This window comes from Lethenteron reissneri, chromosome 47, assembly GCF_015708825.2.
Source record: "Lethenteron reissneri isolate LAM-NWPU_2019-01 chromosome 47, ASM1570882v1, whole genome shotgun sequence".
Taxonomy (NCBI): domain Eukaryota; kingdom Metazoa; phylum Chordata; class Hyperoartia; order Petromyzontiformes; family Petromyzontidae; genus Lethenteron; species Lethenteron reissneri.
This window is the reverse complement of record NC_083825.1, coordinates 4,259,030-4,281,748: the sequence shown is the minus strand read 5'-3', so window position 1 is coordinate 4,281,748 and position 22,719 is coordinate 4,259,030. Positions and strand designations below refer to the sequence as shown.

The window sequence follows — 22,719 nt, the reverse complement described above, 5'->3', positions numbered from 1 at the left end:
GAAGAGAGTGGATAGAGTGGGGAATGAGAGTGGGGAAGAGAGTAAAATTAAGTATCGATTTAAAGCTTTCGTGACTGCAGGGATTCATTTTCTTGGTTCTTTCGGTAAAGTCACGTAGAAGGGAAATAATAAAATAATAAAACATAATAAAATAATTCTCACGACGTTTCGGCCACAACGCAAGCAGCCGTCCTCAGGTGAAGTCACGTAGAAGGGAAATAATTAAATAATTATAATAAAACATTCTTAAATAATTCTCACGACGTTTTGGCCACAACCCAAGCAGCCGTCCTCTTCACCTGAGGACGGCTGCTTGCGTTGTGGCCGAAACGTCGTGAGAATTATTTTATTATGTTATATTTTTATTATTTTATTATTTCCCTTCTACGTGACTTTACCGAAAGAACCAAGAAGATAAAATTAAGTATTTCATTTATTTTACCAGGTAAGGCCCACCGAGCGATGTAGCTCTTTTTCAGAAGCGACCTGCCCACACATGATAGCTCAACGAAGTGGCTTAACGCGTGGACATACATAGCTGTAGCCAAATTCTCCAAACGCGTGATGTTGATTCTAAATGTGTGAGGGAAAAACCGGAGGGCCCAGAGAAAAATCCACGCGACGACGGAGAGAGAGACACCGCAAACTACAAATATACAGCAGCAGGCGTCGGGGTCGAGATAGAACCCCCGACCTCCTGCACACCAGGCGAGGAAGTTAACATCTCGTGCAGTGCGGGGAGATGTTGACAGAAAAGACGGCGGTAAATCCGGGGCTGTAGCAGAGAGAGGGGGGCCCATGGGAAATTATGACGATCACCATCATGACGACGATGATCATCACCATTCCTCCGGTATGAATAAATAATTCTCATTCCGATATTTTCTGGTCAGATCGCGCGAGTTCAATGCGTGTCGCGAACCCTTCTCCACCCACAGCCATTCAATAAAGTCGCCACGTGAACAAACGCGCGCATGTAGGACTGCTTCAGCAGCTCCGCATCGGCAGTGGCGGTGTTGTTTGTTGTTGTTGTTTATTGTTGTTGTTGTTCAGCGATCCAGACGCACGTGCGCACACCGCACTCGATTCTGACCGTGGCGGCGACGGCGGCGGAGCGACTCACAGCGTCTCGGCCTCCTCGGCCCTCAGCATGGAGAGCAGCGTGGACGCGGGGAGGGCGGCCAGCGCCCGGCCCAGCGAGAGGAAGGCCCTCGCCGCGTCCCGCGAGGCCAGCGAGTCGCCGCGGAGAAAGCGGCGCGACGCGGCCAGCACGCTCGGTACCTGCGCGCAGGATCGACATCGTCGTAGTTGTCGTCGTCATCGTCATAATCGTCATCAACATCATCATCACCACCGTGATCGTAATCGTCGTCGTAATCGCTGTCATCATCGTCGTCATAATCGCTGTCATTAACATCATCATCATTATAATCGTCGTCATGAATGTCATCATAATCGTCATCGGCATCAACAACATCATCCTCACATAACTGTCATCCTAATCGTCGTCGGCATCAACATCATCGCCGTCATCATCGTCATCATCATCGTCATCATAATAATTCGTCATCATCGCCGTCATCAACATCATCATCATGGTCATCATAATCGTCATCAGCAATATCATCATCACTCTCGTCATCATCAGCATCGTCCATCGTCATCATCGTCTACAATGGAAGGTTTTTGGGTTAGATCGCGTAAATATAAATGCGTCGTTAAACCCGCCACCACCCGACACAGCCAACTAGTAAGGTTTATCACGTTAACAGAACATCGCCATTAGCCGTCTAAGCTCTAGAAAGCCTTCTGGACCCATGCCTCAATGCTATCGTCAGCAGGTTAAGACATCAGTTGCCGGCGGAAGAAGGCGGTGGTACGATCTCCCTTGCAGGGTGCGTATTTCCGTTCAAACAAAATTTGAACTATTTTTGCTTCACTTCGTACCGAAGACTCTGACCTGTATCCTACAACTGCCCATACAGGGTCCCCGCCTCTCAGTGGGCCAATACCGCAAATCAAATTGCGTTCGGGGAACACCGCAGGTTCAGAAATACCCACGAATCACTGCGTCAGTGACCCACAGCGCTGAGATTAAATGCCTAATTAGGACTCAATCAATTAAAAAGTAAAAGTGCTCCATGCCTGAACGCATGTGTGGCATGGCTGTGGCATAACTACCGTGTGTGCAGACGGTGCAATTACACTGCGGCCTATGGATATCTATGGGTCTCTGTGTGAGTCGTCTATGGGTGTCTGTGTGAGTCGTCTACGGGTGTCTATATGAGTAGTCTATGGGTGTCTATATGAGTAGTCTATGGGTGTCTGTGTGAGTCTATTAGCCGGACGATCCCGAGTGAGACACTCAGCCCTGCTGTTACCAGGAGGCGCTGCAAGGCGAGGGAGGGGACCCATAGATTACACACTTACAGACTCATAGACTCTGCATATAGAGACCCATAGACTCATCACGTAGAGACCCATAGACTACACACACAGAAACCCACAGATTCCACATTTAGAAACCCATTGACTCCACACACAGAAACCCAAAGACTTCGCCCAAAGAAAACCATAGACTACACAGTTAGAGACCCATGGACTCACGCAGAGACCCACAGACCGCACACGTGGAGACCCACAGACTCGCCACAGGGCTAACCGGGCGCTGCACGTTACCGTTGGCGGCGTTTGCCGGCTGGGCAGGGGCTCGTGGCGCAGCGGCAGTGCCACGGCGCGGTACGCCGGGTCCAGGCTCCGCGCCGCGTCCGCGGCGACGGCGGCGGTGAGCGCGACGCCGCTCCAGCGGCTGCGCTTCACCAGTCGCAGCTGCTGCCTGCGCTCCACGACAAGACGGCGAAGGTGAAGGTCCCCACGCGAAGCCTTCGGAGGGGCTGTTGGGGCGCCGCTGTGGCTAGGAGATGTCAACTACCTCGCCTGGTGTGCGGGAGGCCCTGGGTTCGATCGCGACCCTGACGCCTGCTGCTGTATATTTGGAGTTGGCGTGTCTCTCATCATCATCATCATCACGGTGGCTAGGAGATGTCAACTACCTCGCCTGGTGTGCGGGAGGTCGTGGGTTCGATCGCGACCCTGAAGCCTGCTGTGTATTTGGAGTTGGCGTGTCTCTCATCATCATCATCATCACGGTGGCTAGGGGATGTCAACTACCTCGCCTGGTGGGTTCGATCGCGACTCTGACGCCTGCTGTGTATGTGGAGTTGGCGCGTCTCTCTCTCATCATCATCATCACGGTGGCTAGGAGATGTCAACTACCTCGCCTGGTGTGCGGGAGACCGTGGGTTCAATCGCGACCCTGACGCCTGCTGTGTATGTGGAGTTGGCGTGTCTCTCCCTCTCTCTCTCGTGATCATCACGGTGGCTAGGAGATGTCAACTACCTCGCCTGGTGTGTGGGAGGTCGTGTGTTCGATCGCGACCCTGATGCCTGCTGTGTATGTGGAGTTGGCGCGTCTCTCTCTCTCATCATCATCACGGTGGCTAGGATATGTCAACTACCTCGCCTGGTGTGCGGGAGGTCGTGGGTTCGATCGCCACCCTGACACCTGCTGTATATTTGGTTCAGATATCGCCACTGGTGTTGGTGGTGGTGAGCGGGTATCGAACTCGGGTTGCTAGGTTTGTAGCACATCGCGCTAACCGCTACACCACCGCTCCCCACACCACCACCGTCACCACAGCTGTCACAAACACAATATTTATTTATACTGGAGGAATCCGATGAGCTCTAAAGCTCTTTTGATAGATGTCCAGTCAACGGGTCAGAACGTTACGAAAACAAAGAATGCAAAAACACGATAGGAGTGCAACAAAAGTAAACAAATCACTTAAGACATTACACAAATAAAACTAAACATTTGTTCTTGTCTTACCAGGTAAAGCCCACAGAGCTACTAGCTTCTTTTTCATAAACGACCTGCTCACAAATGAAAGCTCAACAAAGTGGCTGATCACGTGGAAATTGATAGCAGCAAAATAAATCATCATGATGATGATAGAGATGATGAGCACTGAACGCGAGGGTTCCGCAAACGGAATGATCCAGCTTCTCCCTCCTCCTGTGCAGGTGAACGCACGCACCTGCTGGTGACGTTCACCCCGACGCCGGGCTGGAGGTTGGAGGTGATCGCGTGTCGCTCGATGGAGCGAGCGCGAGCCACGGCGTCGCCCTCCAGCCAGAGCTCGACGTGCGCGGAGACGACGCGGCGCACGCCCAGCGCCTGAGCCGCACACGCCGAGGTCACATGCACGCATGCACGCACGCCGGGTCACAGGCTCGCATCAAGGTCACACGTACGCTAAGGTAACCCACGCGCGTGTTAAGTTGACACACGCTCGGGTCACACGCTCGCTCCAAGGACACTGGCGTGCGCCAAGGTCACATGCTCGCCAAGGTCACATGCGTGCGCCAGGGTCACTCAAGTATGCCAAGATCGCGCACGCTTGCTAAGATCATACGCGCGCGTGCCAAGGTCACACAAGCGCGCCAAGGTCGCACACGCACGCCAAGGTCACACACGCGTGCCAAGGTCATACGTGCATGCCAAGGTCACGCACGCGCAACAAATAACACACACGCACCAGGGTCACACACGCGCTCGCCAAGATCACACACACGTGCCAAGGTCAAACAAGTAATCCAAGGTCACACACGCGCGCCAAGGTCAAACAAGTAATCCAAGGTCACACACACGCTCCAGGGTCATACAGGCACGCCAAGATCCCACAAGAGCGCCAAGGTCACGCACCTGCTCGCGAAGGTCAAATACACGCGCTCAAAGGACACACAAATACGCCAAGGTCGCACGCACGCGCCAAGGTCACACATGGGTGCCAAGGTCACACACGCACACCGAGGTCAAGCGCGCTCCGAGGGCACACACACGCACGCACGCCACTCACGGCACCCATCCACCGTTTAATAACTAACGTTTAAACGAGCTGTGTTGTTAAAACACTGGCCTAATTCACGGGCGGGGTGCCTCGTGATGTCCGCTATCGTAACAAAGATAGGAGGCAAAGGTGCGGCTCTGAAATGCCTTGCTGAAGACACTGCTGGCAGAATGTGCCTCCACCAATAGGAACGTGGGAATTCCACCACTGGCTCGGCTGGCGGGAGGAGGTGGTGGGGGGGGGAAATCCCTCGGACTTGTCGAGGTGAGGAGGTGAGCCTCACGTCGTCTTCGTTCGAACCCATGACGCGATCCTCCGGGTGGACGCAGCTTCCCGGAAGTTTCCGTTTGATGAGCCGATCGGCGGCCCCTGTGTACGTCACCTGGCACTCGCCCGAGGCGTCGACCTGCACAGGAGGGGGCCGGAGGAGGGAGGGATGAAAAGGGGGCAAGAGGGAGGAGGGGGGAGGAGGAGGGAGGGGGGTGGAGGGGGGGAGGGAGAAGAAAGGAGGGGGGGGATGAGGAGGGGGTAGGATGAGGGAGGAAGAGGAAGAAGGGAGGAGGAAGGGGGGAGGGAGGAGGGGGCATAGAGGAGGGGGCAGGGAAGAGGTGGGAGGAGGAGGAGGGAGGAGAAGGAGGGAGGGGAATGAGGGGGAGGGAGGGCGGAGGGGGGAGGAGGGGGGAGAGGGAGAAGGAGGGGGTGGGAGGAGGGAGGGGGAGGAGGGGGGAGGAAGGGGAGAGGAGGAGGGAGGAGGGAGGAGGGAGGAGGAGGGGGGGAGGAGGGAGGGGGGAGGAGGAGGGGGAGGGGAGAGGAGGAGGGGGAGGGAGGGGGTGGGAGGAGGAGGGGGGGAGGAGGGAGGGAGGGAGGGGGAAGGAGGGGGGAATGAGGAGGGGGTAAAGTGAGGGAATAGGAGGGGGGAGGAGGGAGGAGGAGGGGGGGAGAAAGAGGGAGGGGGAGTGGGGGGAGGGAGGGAGGGAGGGGGGAGGAGGGGGGGAATGAGGAGGGGGTAAAAGGAGGGAGGAGGGAGGAGGGGAGGAGGGGGTGGAGGGGGATCATTCTGTTCACAGTCCTCCATGTTAAGTGACCGTCAGCTCTATCATTATCCTCATCCCTTTCTGGCAATAACACAGGTGTTACGATATCGAGCGGTGATATGCACGATATAACTATATCAATGACATATCGTTCACTTATATCTACAAGTATTCTGATACTTGCTTTGCCTTTGTACTGTTCACATATCGCCGTTGTTCTCTGGTCTAACACCGGTGACTCAAGGCCCTAAAGAAGGCCGTCTCTGGTGTAGGCCAATCAGTTTCAAAGGCAATGCCATCTATTATTATCAGAGCATGTTTGTGTAAATGTTTTTGCCACACGTATGTGTGGTTAATGGAGATTTGATGCCTTGCAAAAGGTACCTATTTGGCGTTCGAACATCTTAGCAGCCGTTGTAATTGCCAGAAAGGGTAAAACCTGTTCTTATTTTTCATCATCTTGGATACCGGACAAAAAGGTCCCATGAATATTATCATAATCAACGTCACTAACTATTTAGATCGAGCCCTCTCATCCAGTATATCTCGGGACGCCTTGCGGTAGGGGACCACCCAGCGGCAGCTGCCCCCTCTGCGATGTGCGGTGACCGCAGCAGCGGCCTGCAAGTAGGCATGTGTCTGTCAGTTAGGTGGCGAAGTCATTATGAGGCTTCCCAAGTGAGTAATCGGTGTACAACGTCGCTCTGCGCCGCTGTGCCGCTCCCGTTCCGCTACAACGCGCGCCGACGATGCCTGCTTGATTGAGGGCGATATTGGCCACATACGATAAAGGTTTACTGCCATTGGTACCTAATTTGCCAGTAAAAAATATGATAGTTGTTTTTTTACCCTTTTATCTGGCAACAAAACTGACACACTGATAAAGTATGCACTGTCACATGACAGTGCATACATTATCAGAGTTATGTTTTTTGTTTGCATTATGACTGCAGGTATTGTGGTCTATGCAAACATGACTCCTCGTAAAAAAGGTGTCAGTTTTGTTGCCAGATAAAAGGGTAAAAAACCAATTATCAAAAGATTTACCGATCGACAATTAATCGGCAGCGGTGAGAGAGAGAGGGAGAGATGTGGTGCTGGAGAAGAATGATATGTATACCACGGACAGCCATAACATCAAACGCGTCTGTCCCAAGAGAGATCGGTGCCACTCTGCCACACGAGGCCCTATTCGCGAAGCGCAAAATGACAAACTCAGGACACCATTGTGAGGACCTCCGGACCGGAGTAATCTGTCTCTGCTTGTGAATGGAGAAGGTGGCAGGGACAGAGGTCGACCTCGGAGGAGGTGGACGGACGACAGAGGTCGCAAACGGGTTTTGATTCCTTACCCGTACCCGTACCCGGCCGCACCAGGGTCGCAAATGGGTACCCGTTCCCTACCCGTACCCGTACCCTACCCGAAATGAGTGACAAACGGTTACTCACCAGTGACTCACGGCCTACCCGTACCCGGCCGCACCAGAGTCGCAAACGGCTACCCGTACCCGTACCCGGCCGGGTACGGATAGCCGGGTATCGGGTAGGGTACGGGTATCGGGTACCCGGTTGCGACCTCTGACGGACGACAACGAGGACACCGGCTGGCCTCGCTACGAGAGGCAGCGAGACACGGGTGGCTGTGCATGGCGGAGTCTGGCCGTGAATCGTGAACCTCGAGGTCGTAGTCGACCTGACGGCACGATGTGACAAGGTGAGGAGAGAGAGATGTAGAGAGATCGAGAGAGCGTCCAAGTTGTCCGCACCTCGGTGGCGTTGCCGGTCTGGGGCTGCAGCTGCAGGAGGCTGGAGACGCCCCGCTTCAGGTTCACCACCTCCGTGGGCTCCCCGCTCACCACGTGCATCTCCGGCACCTGCGGCTCGCACACGCGCACACGCACGCACACACACACATGCGCACACACACACGCACACACACACACACACGCACGTACACACGCGTACACACACGCGCACACGCGCACACACACGCGCACACACACGCACATACGCACACACGTACACACGTACACGCGCACACGCGCACACGCACACACGCGCACACACGCACACGCACACACACACGCACACACACATGCACACGTACACACGCACACACGCACACGCGCACACGCATGCACACACACGCGCACACACGCGCACACACACGCACACACACACGCACACACACATGCACACGCACACACGCACACACGCACACGCATCCACACGCGCACACACGTACACACATGCACACGCACACACGCATACGCGCACACGCACACACATGCACACACATACACACGCACACACGCGCCCCGGCATCGTCGGTGGGAGAGTCGAGGGTCGTGGTATTCAAATACGCCGGGGTGTAGATTTCATCGAGATCACTGAGATCCTCTGGATTGTACATTGCTCGCTGTCACGGCAGTCGGATCATTGGGGAGGTACGTTCCCTCTCCCCCCCACTGACTCCGCCAGTGAGTAGTGCCGCCTCACTCATCTTAAATGGCCACGATGAGCAATCATCGAATCACGTGGAATGCGCCCGATCTCATCAGACCTCGGAGCCTGGAAAGCACCCGGATGGGTGACCATCACGCACGGCAGGCTGCGATATTGCCTGCGGGGCCACACGGCGCAGCGGTTGAGGAGCAGTCCCGCAAAACAAGAATCAATCGCGATGCTGCTGCTGTGCTTCTACACAACTCCATCAGCAGCCTGCACTGACCGGCATGGCGACCTACGGTCAAACGAGCGCCACGAGCGACACGGCAGCGTGGGCAGGGATTCTCTTCCAGCAGTGGGTGGACGAGAAGCACTGCGCGTGCATATGTTGAACTTCTTTCGCACCGTACGTAGCCACCCGTGTTATGTCTGCATGTTTACCTCCTTTCGCACCGTACGCAGACAATCGGACTAAATGCAAAAATCAGCCCTATAGAAATGCGTTTTCAATCTAAATTATTTTAAAGTGCGTAGCTCCCAGTGGCTTGCGGCTATCAGAAAGGAAGAGCGTTCCAGACGGCCACAGAAGCGCTTCTGACAGCGCGCGATGCGGTGACCACCGTCTTTGTTCGATGGCCAGCAGCCGAAAGCTCCTGCGGCGAGGATGACCGGAGTTCGTGTGATGGTTTATGCTGCTTGACGTGATCAGCGAGGTTTTGTGGGTTAATTTGTGGCAAGCAGCGCATATGAGCAGCGCCTGGGCCGCTGTCTGCCACTGCACCGGTAACACGGTATGCATTTATGTCCGTAGAACTTCTTTTGCACCGTACGTAGGCAGGTGCAGGGGGAAGGGCAACAAACTCAACACAAAAAGCAGTTCTAAAGAAATTCGTTTCCAATCTAGATGACGATTTAAAAGTGCGAGGCTCCAGCGGCTTGCTAACATCGCAAGGGGGTGTGGGGGCGGTGTGAGGGCGGTGTGGGCTCGCGGTTGTCACCTTCCCGCTATCCCACAGGATCAGCCACGGGGTCCCCAGTGCCGCCTGAACCTTGGGGCCCAGGGCAGCCGCTTGAGTCCCCATAGGGTCGGCCTCAGAACTGGAGTCGGCAGAAAGAGAACCCGCATGGACGGTGAACCCATCGAACTGCGGGCAAGTGGACACAGAGATAGCATGCACGCTTGAGTGTACGTACAAATAGCATGCGTGCGCGCGCGAGTACGTATGTGCAAATGAGTGGGGAGCGGTAGTGTAGCGGTTAGCGCACCGGGCTTTGAACCCGACAATCCGGGGTTCGCTTCCCGCTTACAGCCACCAGCAGTAACGATTATCTGAACCGGTCCTGGGCCTCCTCTAGGTCGACTCAGTCTCATATGGGTACCTGGGGAGGTGTACAAACATCGCCACTGGGGAGACAAAGGTGGTCCGGGCGTGGTGCCGGCGACCATACGTGTGCCATGTCGGCCTTCATAAGTGTTCGCTATCAGCACTTGCCCCAACAGTCTGTTGGGGCAAGTGCCATTAGCGAGTCCCTCTGAAAGTCAAGATGGCACATGAAGGGGTGATGTGGTCAGCACCACGCCTGGCCGCCTTTGTCTCCCGCAGCAATGGGCAGCTGGAGGGAAAAAGCAAAAATTTGCCCTCAATTGAGACTGATTTAAATAGGAGGTATGGGGGGATATTATATTTGTTATTTTACGAGATTCACGTCAGATACTGACTGGGAGACCCAGAACCAGTGAACTCAAATCGTGTCGACACCACCAGAGGCAGAGTTTCACTTCTCTATTTATTTATGGAGGGGGGGAGGGGCTCGCTTTGTCCCCCACATTCGGAATCGTGGGTGCATACAATTACATTTGTTTTCATCTTAATGGTAAATTACTGAAAATACATTAATAAAAGTGGCCAGTTTGGGGGTGCATTGCCCCCCCCCCCCGTGCCCCTCCCAACCACCAAACGCCACCCATGAACAGGACCACTTCAAGACGCAGCAACAACGACGACCACCAAAGTCAGTGGTGGTGGTGGGTGGTGGTGATGGTGGTGGTGGTGGAGGTGGTGGGTGGTGGTGATGGTGGTGGTGGTGGGTGGTGGTGGTGGTGGTGGTGGAGGTGGTGGTGGTGGAGGTGGTGGAGGTGGTGGTGGTGGTGGGTGGTGGTGATGGTGGTGGTGGTGGAGGTGGTGGTGTGGTGGTGGTGGTGGTGGAGGTGGTGGTGGTGGTGGTGGGTGGTGGTGATGGTGGTGGTGGTGGGTGGTGGTGGTGGTGGTGGTGGAGGTGGTGGTGGAGGTGGTGGTGGTGGTGGTGATGGTGGTGGTGATGGTGGTGGTGGTGGGTGGTGGTGGTGGTGGTGGAGGTGGTGGTGGTGGTGATGGTGGTGGTGGTGGTGGGTGGTGGTGATGGTGGTGGTGGTGGGTGGTGGTGGTGGTGGTGGAGGTGGGTGGTGGTGGAGGTGGTGGAGGTGGTGGTGGTGGGTGGGTGGTGGTGGGTGGTGGTGGTGGAGGTGGTGGTGGTGGGTGGTGGTGGTGGGTGGTGGTGGTGGGTGGTGGTGGTGGAGGTGGTGGTGGTGGGTGGTGGTGGTGGGTGGTGGTGGTGGAGGTGGTGGTGGTGGGTGGTGGTGGTGGGTGGTGGTGGTGGGTGGTGGTGGTGGAGGTGGTGGTGGTGGGTGGTGGTGGTGGGTGGTGGTGGTGGAGGTGGTGGTGGTGGTGGAGGTGATGGTGGTGTTGGTGGAGGTGGTGGTGGTGGTGGTGGAGGTGATGGTGGTGTTGGTGGAGGTGATGGTGGTGTTGGTGGAGGTGGTGGTGGTGGGTGGTGGTGGTGGTGGGTGGTGGTGGTGGGGTGGTGGTGGAGGTGGTGGTGGTGGTGGTGGTGGAGGTGATGGTGGTGGTGGTGGAGGTGGTGGTGGTGGTGGGTGGTGGTGGTGATGGTGGTGGTGGTGGTGGGTGGTGGTGATGGTGGTGGTGGTGGAGGTGGTGGTGGTGGTGGTGGGTGGTGGTGATGGTGGTGGTGGTGGAGGTGGTGGTGATGGTGGTGGTGGTGATGGTGGTGGTGGTGGTGGTGGGTGGTGGTGGTGATGGTGGTGGTGGTGGAGGTGGTGGTGGTGGTGGTGGTGGTGGTTGGTGGTGGTGGTGGTGGTGGAGGTGGTGGTGGTGGTGGGGGTGGTGGTGATGGTGGTGGTGGTGGGTGGTGGTGGTGGTGGTGGAGGTGGTGGTGGTGGAGGTGGTGGTGGAGGTGGTGGTGGTGGTGGGTGGTGGTGATGGTGGTGGTGGTCGAGTGGTGGTGGTGGTGGTGGTGGGTGGTGGTGGTGGTGGTGGAGGTGCTGGTGGTGGTGGGGAGGGTGGTGGTGGTGGTGGTGGTGGTGGAGGTGGTGGTGGTGGAGGTGGTGGTGGAGGTGGTGGTGGTGGAGGTGATGGTGGTGTTGGTGGAGGTGATGGTGGTGTTGGTGGAGGTGGTGGTGGTGGGTGGTGGTGGTGGTGGGTGGTGGTGGTGGGTGGTGGTGGAGGTGGTGGTGGTGGTGGTGGTGGTGGAGGTGATGGTGGTGGTGGAGGTGGTGGTGGTGGTGGTGGTGGTGATGGTGGTGGTGGTGGTGGGTGGTGGTGAGTGGTAGTGGTCAGGAGGTGGTGAGTGGTGGTGGTGGTGGGTGGTGGTGGATGGTGGTGGTGGTGGAGGTGGTGGTGATGGTGGTGGTGGTGGTGGTGGTGATGGTGGTGGTGGTGGTGGTGGGTGGTGGTGGTGATGGTGGTGGTGGTGGAGGTGGTGGTGGTGGTGGTGGGTGGTGGGGTGGTGGTGCTGGTGGTGGTGGAGGTGGTGGTGGTGGTGGTGGGTGGTGGTGATGGTGGTGGTGGTGGTGGGTGGTGGTGGTGGAGGTGGTGGTGGTGGAGGTGGTGGTGGAGGTGGTGGTGGTGGTGGGTGGTGGTGATGGTGGTGGTGGTGGTGGTGAGGTGGTGGTGGTGGTGGGTGGTGGTGGTGGTGGTGGAGGTGGTGGTGGTGGTGGTGGTGGTGGGTGGTGGTGATGGTGGTGGTGGTGGGTGGTGGTGGTGGTGGTGGAGGTGGTGGTGGTGGAGGTGGTGGTGGAGGTGGTGGTGGTGGTGGTGATGGTGGTGGTGATGGTGGTGGTGGTGGGTGGTGGTGGTGGTGGTGGAGGTGGTGGTGGTGATGGTGGTGGTGGTGGTGGGTGGTGGTGGTGATGGTGGTGGGTGGGTGGTGGTGGTGGTGGTGGTGGAGGTGGGTGGTGGTGGAGGTGGTGGTGGTGGTGGTGGGTGGGTGGTGGTGGGTGGTGGTGGTGGAGGTGGTGGTGGTGGGTGGTGGTGGTGGGTGGTGGTGGTGGAGGTGGTGGTGGTGGGTGGTGGTGGTGGGTGGTGGTGGTGGAGGTGGTGGGTGGTGGTGGTGGAGGTGGTGGTGGTGGGTGGTGGTGGTGGGTGGTGGTGGTGGGTGGTGGTGGTGGGTGGTGGTGGTGGAGGTGGTGGTGGTGGTGGAGGTGATGGTGGTGTTGGTGGAGGTGGTGGTGGTGGTGGAGGTGATGGTGGTGTTGGTGGAGGTGATGGTGGTGTTGGTGGAGGTGGTGGTGGTGGGTGGTGGTGGTGGGTGGTGGTGGTGGGTGGTGGTGGAGGTGGTGGTGGTGGTGGTGGAGGTGATGGTGGTGGTGGTGGAGGTGGTGGTGGTGATGGTGGTGGTGGTGGTGGGTGGTGGTGATGGTGGTGGTGATGGTGGTGGTGGTGGAGGTGGTGGTGGTGGTGGTGGTGGGTGGTGGTGATGGTGGTGGTGGTGGTGGTGGGTGGTGGTGGTGGGTGGTGGTGGTGGGTGGTGGTGGTGGTGGTGGTGGTGGAGGTGGTGGTGGTGGTTGGTGGTGGTGGTGGTGGGTGGTGGTGGTGGGGTGGTGGTGGTGGTGGTGATGGTGGTGGTGGGTGGAAGTGGTGGTGATGGTGGTGGTGGAGGTGGTGGTGGTGGTGGTGGTGGTGGTGGTGTGACCACGGCGCTTGTGCCAGCCCAGCTGCAGGACAGCTCACCGCCTCGTGGACACGGTCACCCCATTCACGCACTCTCTCCCTTCACTCCACTCCACTCCCTTCCACTCCCTCCAATCCCCTCCACTCCCTTCCACTCCCTCCCCTCCACTTCACTCCCTTCACTCCACTCCCTCCAATCCCTCACCCTCCACTTCACTCCACTCCCTCCACTCTTCACGAGGAGCTGCAGGAGACGCACGTTCACCACCAATCCCTCCCCCAACCCTCCCTCCACTCCCCTCCACTCCCTCCACTCCCACTCACGAGTAGCTGCAGGAGACGCACTCTCTCCACCAACCCTCCCTCCACTCCCCTCCACTCTCTCCACTCCCCTCCACCCCCTCCACTCTCACTCACGAGGAGCTGCAGGAGACGCACGCTCTCCCGGTCGGGTTGCCTCCACACCTCCACGACCTCCAGCAGCGAGGAGATGCGGAGGTCCGGCTCGGGAGTCTTCGGGGCTCCCTTGCTGCACTCCACGGTCACGTCCACCTCGTAGCTGAAGGTGTGCGCCGTGCCACGTGGAGGGCTGTCCACCACCATCTTCGCCGCAGTCGCCGCCGTCGCATTCGTCACCAATTCCGCCGCTGTCACCGCAAACGCAGAAACACGCGGCGAGATTTTCGATGTCGTTCCCTCTACCTCCTCCTCCTCTTCTTCTTCCTCCCCCCTCGTCCTCCTCGCTACTCATGGAGGGCGGGGAGCGTCGAGAAATCTCTCTCGAGCTCTATGCACGTACGTGTGTAGGTATTTAGGTGTGTGCTACGTTGAACTTCTTTCGCACCGTACGTAGCCAGCCGTGCGAGTCGGCGGTGCGGAGGATGGACCGTGGGTAGAGTTTGCGGGTGGGAAATGCCCCCCCGAACTGGACATATTTATTCATTTATTTGTAATTTATTTTCAGTAGTTTTTTTTAACGTGGCCCCCTCCCTTACCGTCGATTCTCTTCCCCGTCGTTTTTTTTCTCAACTGAATCCTCTTCCACCGGGCACAGTTTTCCCCGATTTTTCGCCTCGTGTGTTGTTGTTGTTGTTGGCATTGTGTCGTAAGATGATGACGCAGTAGACGATGATGTCACGGAACTTGAATGGGTCCCCCTTCGTCCACGAGAAACCCCTCGCCCACAGTAAGCGGTGCATCGCCACATGCTACAGAATGGCCCGCACGAGGTGCTGCTACGCTTGTGAGATCCCAAGAGGGACTGCTGTGTTTATGGAGATTTTCAGTGTACGTGAGTCGACGGGTCTCTCTGTAAGTGTGTGGGTCTCTATGCAAGTCTATAGACCGTGTACGTGAGTCGATTGGTCTCTCTGTAAGTGGGTGGGGATCTATGCAAGTCTATGGACCCTCCCCTCGAGCTCTTGGCTCTTCCCCCCCACTAGTACCCTATATAAACACGTGTCTCTAAATATCTCTCATCATACGCTACAGTAATTTTGCTGGAACAGTCACACCTGATGACGGATGATTTTGTTGCTTCCGAAACGTGATTTAATTTCGTTGTTTTATTTTCATTTTATTTAGTTTTCACCTCCGTGACTTTACCGAAAAAAACAAAGAGTATGGATCCTTGCCGTCACGAAAACTTCAAATCTAGAATCTATGGACCTTGTAAGTGTACGTGAGTCGACGGGTCTCTATGTAAGTGTGTGGGTCTCTATGCAAGTCTACGGACTTTGTAAGTGCACGTGAGTCTACGGGCCTCTAAACAAGGACAGTGCCTGTGACCTGCGCAGATGCACGGGGTAGAAACACGTGGAGAAACGAATTCCGAGCAGCTGACCCCAGGCTAATCGTGGGAATCTACTGGCTCTTTGCTAAGTTTTTTTTTTGGGGGGCGGTGAGTTGTACCGCATGAAATTCAACCTCTCTTGGCTTAAAGGCAGAGAGTTATTGCTTAGAGCATACACGGTGCAAAGTCACTGTGTAACCTGACAATTCACAGAGGGATGGAGGAGGAGGTGGTGGGGGGGGGGAGCGGCAATTACAGTACTAACGTTACAGCTGGAATTCGCCCGTGGCGCACAACTAACGGAATGCAATCCCCGCACCGCAATCCCACATAACCAGACGATCGTGTCCTGTGATCCACCGTGCTTGCATCCGCCGGCAGTGGTGACAAGCGACAGAACGGACTTGCACTGCCACTTGGGCCCTCAAGTCTCTCCAGGTCAGAAAATATTTACACGTCCAAGATATGACACATCCAGAATCCCGTTCGCAGTGACTGCGGCGGCTACTAGCCACGTGCAGCTGACTGCGGTCTAGCAGCGACCCAGGGGATATATTGGGTGAGAAATGAAGGCCTGTGGCTAGACCGCGGGTCTCTGCGTGAGTCTCTGGATCTGTACGTGAGAGGTGGGCTGAATTGCAGGTGGGTTTGTCTGGCTTGGCAACTCGTTAATAGTAATAGGTTTTTACCCTTCGATTTAAAGCTTTCGTGACTGCAGGGATTCATTTTCTTGGTTCTTTCAGTAAAGTCAGGTGAAGAACAGGTCTGTCGGGAAGACAGCGTTTATTTTTTTTATTTTATTATTTACGTGACTTTACCGAAAGAACCAAGAAGAGGTTTTTACCCTTTCAACTGGTACAAAACTGACACCTTTATATCAGAGTTGTTTATTTTTGTTTGCATTTTGACTGCTTGTGTTGTGGTTATTGCAAACATGATCCCTTGTATAAAGGTGTCAGTTTTGTACCAGTTGAAAGAGTAAAAACCTATTACTATATTTTGCCACTGGTAAAGGAGGTCTCATAGTGTTAACTCGTTAAATCTTCATGCATCCGGCACACCGCATCCAGAATTTCTCCTCACGCCATAGCTGCTGTGCTTAGTCACATGCCACCTTGCTCCATTCTACCAGCAACCCCAAATGTAATTATTATTGATAAAATAAAAGCCCTAGATGCGACGATTCATGCTATTTATATGATCAATAATATTACATTTTAATTTGCCCCGATTGAAAAAGAGTGTGGCCCTGAAATTGCTTACTCATGCCACTGCTAACGGAACGGCCTCCACTCTAAAGAGCTCCCCCAAGAGGGTCAATTTTGACCTGCTCTTCGTCCACGCTGGTCAGATCTCTTGGGAGAAATCGGATTATCCACACATTACCCCACCACGCGAGACTCGCCGATCGACTAACCATGCTTGCATCAACTGTGTACTGCTGAGTGGACAAAGGCATGGGGGGGGGGGGTGTTAGTAGAATGTAAGAAACTTGCACTAGTGTCTCGACACAAACCCAGTGTGCTGACCAGTGCAGAATAGCATAATCCACTCGAGACAATTGACAACAAATTAAAACAGCATGGAGCTAATGCTGTTCACCGTTGTAACAATCAAGGAGTATATGGATTATTGCTTCGTATCATTTGCAGGCGTGCATTCTTCCTGCACACACGAGGTTCAATACGTGCACTCTAAGCACAAAATATAATGGCATCGTAATCACTGCCACTGATGTTGTCATCATCATCATCCCCCGTTGTGACTGCATAATAATCAAGCTCATGATCATACGGGCCACACAATTGAAAATGAAGGAGAGACGCGTCTAAGTCGCAATAATCGGGTCGAGGAGGGGAATATTTTCGCTCTGAGAATCACTTTCTGATTTTAGCCGACTCATTCACGCATAAATGCCGCTGCAAGCAGTGCAGTGACAGGAATTAGTGAGGCGCGTGCATGAATGTGTGGTACAGAATTAGAAAGTTTGGCCCTCAGTGAGGAGGAGGTTCCCTACCCCGGTTCCGGACAAACCACACAGAACCCACAACACCGAACAGAACAACAACACAGCGCTTGTGCCAGGCTAGGTGCACTTTGATGCCACGCTAAGTGACAAACTTTTATTCCACGTGGCAGGAGGTCGCGGGACAGACCCATCATCGAATGAGATGACGGACGGATGCACCCTCTGCGCTCACCACGCACACCCCTGACAAAGACAAAGATCCCCCGTATAGCCTGCACAGACTGTAGGGGCAAGTGCTGTTAGCAAGCACCTATGAAGACCGGAACGGTACACGAACGAGGGGGTGGGTGGCCAGCACCACGCCCGACCGCCTTTGTCTCCCCAGTGGCGATGTTTACACACCGCACCAGGTACTCATTTAAGGCTGAGTCGACCTAGGGGAGGCCCAGGACCGGTTCAGATAATCGTCACTGGTGTTAGCCGTGAGCGGGAATCGAACCCGGGTCGCCAGGTTCATAGCGCAGCGTAGCGCTAACCGCTACACTACCGCTTACACACTGACACACACACACGGACAAACACCACGATCTCGTTGGGCAAACCTCACCTGTCATCGGAGCCCTTGCAACGATGAGCGCCGTGCAGCACGCGACCAGAGCCAGCGTGGGACCCATGGCCTCACGGGACCGGCAGCGGAGGAGGAGGCTGCGTTCGCTATGAATCCGTGAACTTGACGTCGATCCGTTCCGCTCGCGAGCGGTGACGCGGCTCCTGCAGTCACCGAGGAGCGCACGGAGAAAGCCACGGCGAGAGGAACGCGAAAATGTAGCGGCAGTGCAGCGCGACGCGAGGGAGGGAGTGGCTGATGGTTGGACAGGTGATGAACGGATGGTTGAGCACACTGTGGGTGGGGGGGGGGGTGACAGGTGGATAGGTGGGTTCGATGTGTGAGTGGGTGGGTGGGTGTTTGAATGGACTGGTAGGTGGGTGAGTGGATTATTGAGCGAATGGGTTGATGTGTGGCTTGGTTAGTGAGTGGATTGGTGGATTGAACGGTTTTAATTCGTGTGTCAATGGGCGGGTGGTGGAAGTGTGAGCGGTTGAATTTGTTGGTAGGTGGACGAGTGAATTATGGAGTGAATGGGTGGGTTTTGGATGGGTGAATCGGCTACTGTGGTGGATTGATAGTTGTATGGGTTCGTGAGTGGGCCAGTAAATGCGTAGTTTGAGTGTACGATTCACTGGATGGGCTGTCGGAGCAGCTTTGGTAGGCGTGAGGATGGGTTAGTGTTTTGATGAGTAGGTAGGTTATTGAGGGATGGTATGATAGTGCGATGAGTGTGTTGGTTGGTCGGTGCATAAGTGGGTTAGGGAATGGGTGTGTGAGTGGATGGTTTGCTCGGTGAGTGGGTGGGATGATACTGTGATGGGGTGGGTAGGTGGATGGGCATGAAGATTCACGTACAGATTTGATGGGATGGATGGATTAATGTTGAATGAGTTGGGTAGGTTGTTGGCTGCTTTGTTCATGGGGTAGGCTAGTCGGTTGATGGGTGGGTGGGTTAATGTGCGGGTGGGTGATTTAATGTGTTTGTGGGTGTGATGGACGGGTTGATGTACAGGGCGAGTGGGATGGGCCACGCGTGCGAGATGCGATGAGATGGCAGAGCCTCCACGTGGGATTCTGAATCGCAGAGGGGGCCGCGTTTCCCCGGAGGGGACTATCTCCGGCGAGCCCCGTCTCGTCCCGCAGCGCGGCGAGAAAAGCCGCGGCGTTTACTCCTCCACTCCAGCGGTTTAAACTAAAAGTATAAACAATTTTATTTATTTACTTTACCCAGGTAAGGCCCCACTGAGCTACCCAGTTCTATTTTGCGGAAGCGACCCGGCCACAAATGACAGCCCAATTAAGTGGCGTATCGTGTGGACAATTATAGAAGCCAAATACGCTTAAACGCACGTTTATAAATGTGGAGGGGAAAACCGGAGGGACCCGGAGAAAAATACACGAGACCACCCATGCTAACTCCAAATATACAGCAGCAGGCGTCAGGGTCGGGATCGAACCCACGACCTCCTGCATACCAGGCGAGGTAGTTAACATCTCCTAGTCACCGCGGAACCATTCTAACCTAACACTAACCCTAACAAACAACCACCTTCATTCTAACCTACCTATTACCTGCCCTAACACTAACCCAAAAAAAATACCTACCATAACTATAACAACACCCTAATGCTGATCTAAAAGATGTCTGCCCTAACACGGTAGTCCTGCCATAACACAGTAGGCCAGCCCTAACAACACCTTACCAACGTCTCTAGCCTTGACCACAGCCCTACCCTTGACCCTAACTCTACCATAACGTTCTGGTGGTTAGCCTTTCCATAGTACTGTTCATATGACTCTACTCTGATCTTGCTACTACCTATAACCATACCCAAATAATCCTAACCCTATCCCTACCCCCCAAACCATATCCGGAGCAAACCTTATTCCTAGTCATACCCAAAACCTACCCATACCCCTAACCCTACCCTGATTCTTACATCGAGTCCTTTAGTACCGTTACCTACCCATAGCCATAACCCCCTCCATTATCCGAATACTGTCACGAACCATTTATACCCTATGTTGTCCCTGTTCCTAACACTACCCCTATCCCTACCTCCATCCGTAACACTAGCCATAGGCTAAATTATAATACTATCCCTACTCATAAATCTACCCCTATATCCCATATCTACCCATTTCCCTTATCCTCTAATCCTACCCCTAATCAAATATCCTAATGATGTTAGTCCTACCAATAATCCTACCTCTACCTAATCCTTATTTCTTACCTATACCTATCCCCACAGTCGGATCTAGTAACTTCTCACGACGGGGATGTAGTCTGGCTATTTAAATAGGACGCTACATTAGTGAATAAATACATTTTATGTTGTAAAAAAATGTATATTAATTTTCTGGGTCTCATTGGAACCGATGCCGCCTATACCTTCCCCCACACCTACAAATTACCTTGATCCCTCATTCTAATCCTCATCCAGAATCCCGTCTCTCATCCTGACTTCCACATCCACCTCCGATTCGCACGGTTGACTACGTACGGTGCGAAAGAAGTTCAACATTTATACCTGACTCGGTTAATCCCTTTTTTAACACGGAGGAGGCTTTCGCGACCAATATCATCCATAATAGAGGTTTTTAGGTTAGATCGCGTAAATATACGAATGCGTCGTTAAAACCCGCCACCATCCGACACTAGCGACGAATTGGCCACGTTCTGTTTATGTGACAACCCTTACTGGTTGGCTGTGTCGGGTGGTGGTGGATTTTAACGACACATTTACATATTTACGCGATCCAACCTAAAAACCTCTATTATGGTCGGTTAATCCCTACTTAACATTATTCAGAAAATTGCTATTCCTACATCGTCCTCATCCCATCATTATCCTAGCATCATCTTCATCCCAACATTCTCATCCTAGCATCAAGACCATCATCTCTGATGCACCATCCTCATCCTAGTATCACGATGATTATCATTATACAAGTATCATGATCATCCTCATTCCATCATCCTGGTATCCTCATCCCATCATTATCATTTTCATCCCATGATCCTCATTCCATTATGATCATCACTATCCCATAATCTTCACCCTAGAATCACCCTCAACCCATTATGATCATCACTATCCCATAATCTTCATCCTAGCATCACCCTCATCCCATTATGATCATCACTATCCCATAATCTTCACCCTAGCATCACCCTCATCCCATTATGATCATCACTATCCCATAATCTTCACCCTAGCATCACCCTCATCCCATTATCATCATCACTATCCCATAATCTTCACCCTAGCATCACCCTCATCCCATTATGATCATCCTCATATCCTCATCCCATTATGATCATCCCATAATATTCATCCTAGCATCACCCTCATCCCATTATGATCATCCTCGCATCCACATCCCATTATGATCATCCCATAGTCTTCATCCTAGCATCACCCTCATCCCATTACGATCATCATCCCATTATGATCATCCCATACTATTCATCCTAGCATCACCCTCATCCCATTACGATCATCATCCCATTATGATCATCCCATAATATTCATCCTAGCATCATCCTCCTCCCATTACGATCATCATCCCATTATGATCATCCCATAATCTTCATCCTAGCATCACCCTCATCCCATTACGATCATCATCCCATTATGATCATCCCATAATCTTCATCCTAGCATCACCCTCATCCCATTACGATCATCATCCCATTATGATCATCCCATAATATTCATCCTAGCATCACCCTCATCCCATTACGATCATCATCCCATTATGATCATCCCATAATATTCATCCTAGCATCACCCTCATCCCATTACGATCATCATCCCATTATGATAATCCCATAATCTTCATCCTAGCATCACCCTCATCCCATTACGATCATCATCCCATTATGATCATCCCATAATCTTCATCCTAGCATCACCCTCATCCCATTACGATCATCATCCCATTATGATCATCCCATAATATTCATCCTAGCATCACCCTCATCCCATTACGATCATCATCCCATTATGATCATCCCATAATCTTCATCTTAGCATCACCCTCATCCCATTACGATCATCATCCCATTATGATCATCCCATAATCTTCATCCTAGCATCACCCTCATCCCATTACGATCATCATCCCATTATGATCATCCCATAATCTTCATCCTAGCATCACCCTCATCCCATTACGATCATCATTCCATTATGATCATCCCATAATCTTCATCCTAGCATCACCCTCATCCCATTACGATCATCATCCCATTATGATCATCCCATAATCTTCATCCTAGCATCACCCTCATCCCATTACGATCATCATCCCATTATGATCATCCCATAATATTCATCCTAGCATCATCCTCCTCCCATTACGATCATCATATTTTATTTTTAGACGTGACTTAACCGAAAGAACCAAAGAATAATTCCTGCAGTCACGAAAGTTCCAAATTAAGATTGATCATCATCCCATTATGATCATCCCATAATATTCATCCTAGTATCACCCTCATCCCATTACGATCATCATCCCATTATGATCATCCCATAATATTCATCCTAGCATCACCCTCATCCCATTACGATCATCATCCCATTATGATCATCCCATAATATTCATCCTAGCATCATCATACCATCATGATCACCACCATCCCACCATCCCCGTCCTAGCATCATCCCATCATCCTTCCGCTGCGCTGCAGAGCTGCTAGCAGCTCAGTTCGCTCCGTGAGCCGCCCGCCTCCTCCGCCGCTTACGGAAGGACCTCCGCACGCTGCTCCCTGCTGCCCTGCTTAATCCAAATCGAGCAGCGGGGAAGCATTGAAAATCATTACAAAATCATTTACATTTGGATGGGATCCTCCCAGGTCACGTGTTTGATATCGAGGGGGCGGGTGGGGGGTGGGGGGGAGAGGGGCGGGGGTTGGAACGGTGGGGGGGGAGGGGCACAAGCTTCATGGGCGGTGACGTCACGGGACATAGCGGAACCAAACTCGCCGAGCAGGAACCT

General features: G+C 53.7%; 1 protein-coding gene across 1 annotated transcript in view; it reads right to left on the bottom strand.

Annotated features, from left to right (window-relative positions):
* LOC133354341 (microsomal triglyceride transfer protein large subunit-like) overlaps positions 1-22,719 on the bottom strand; it is a 36,208-nt gene that overhangs the window by 11,365 nt on the left and 2,124 nt on the right. Inside the window, 8 exon segments of the mRNA XM_061571104.1 lie at positions 1,124-1,281; positions 2,680-2,836; positions 4,101-4,240; positions 5,197-5,319; positions 7,714-7,821; positions 9,394-9,540; positions 13,759-13,988; positions 17,710-17,873. Coding sequence (XP_061427088.1) covers positions 1,124-1,281; positions 2,680-2,836; positions 4,101-4,240; positions 5,197-5,319; positions 7,714-7,821; positions 9,394-9,540; positions 13,759-13,988; positions 17,710-17,873 — 1,227 coding nt within the window.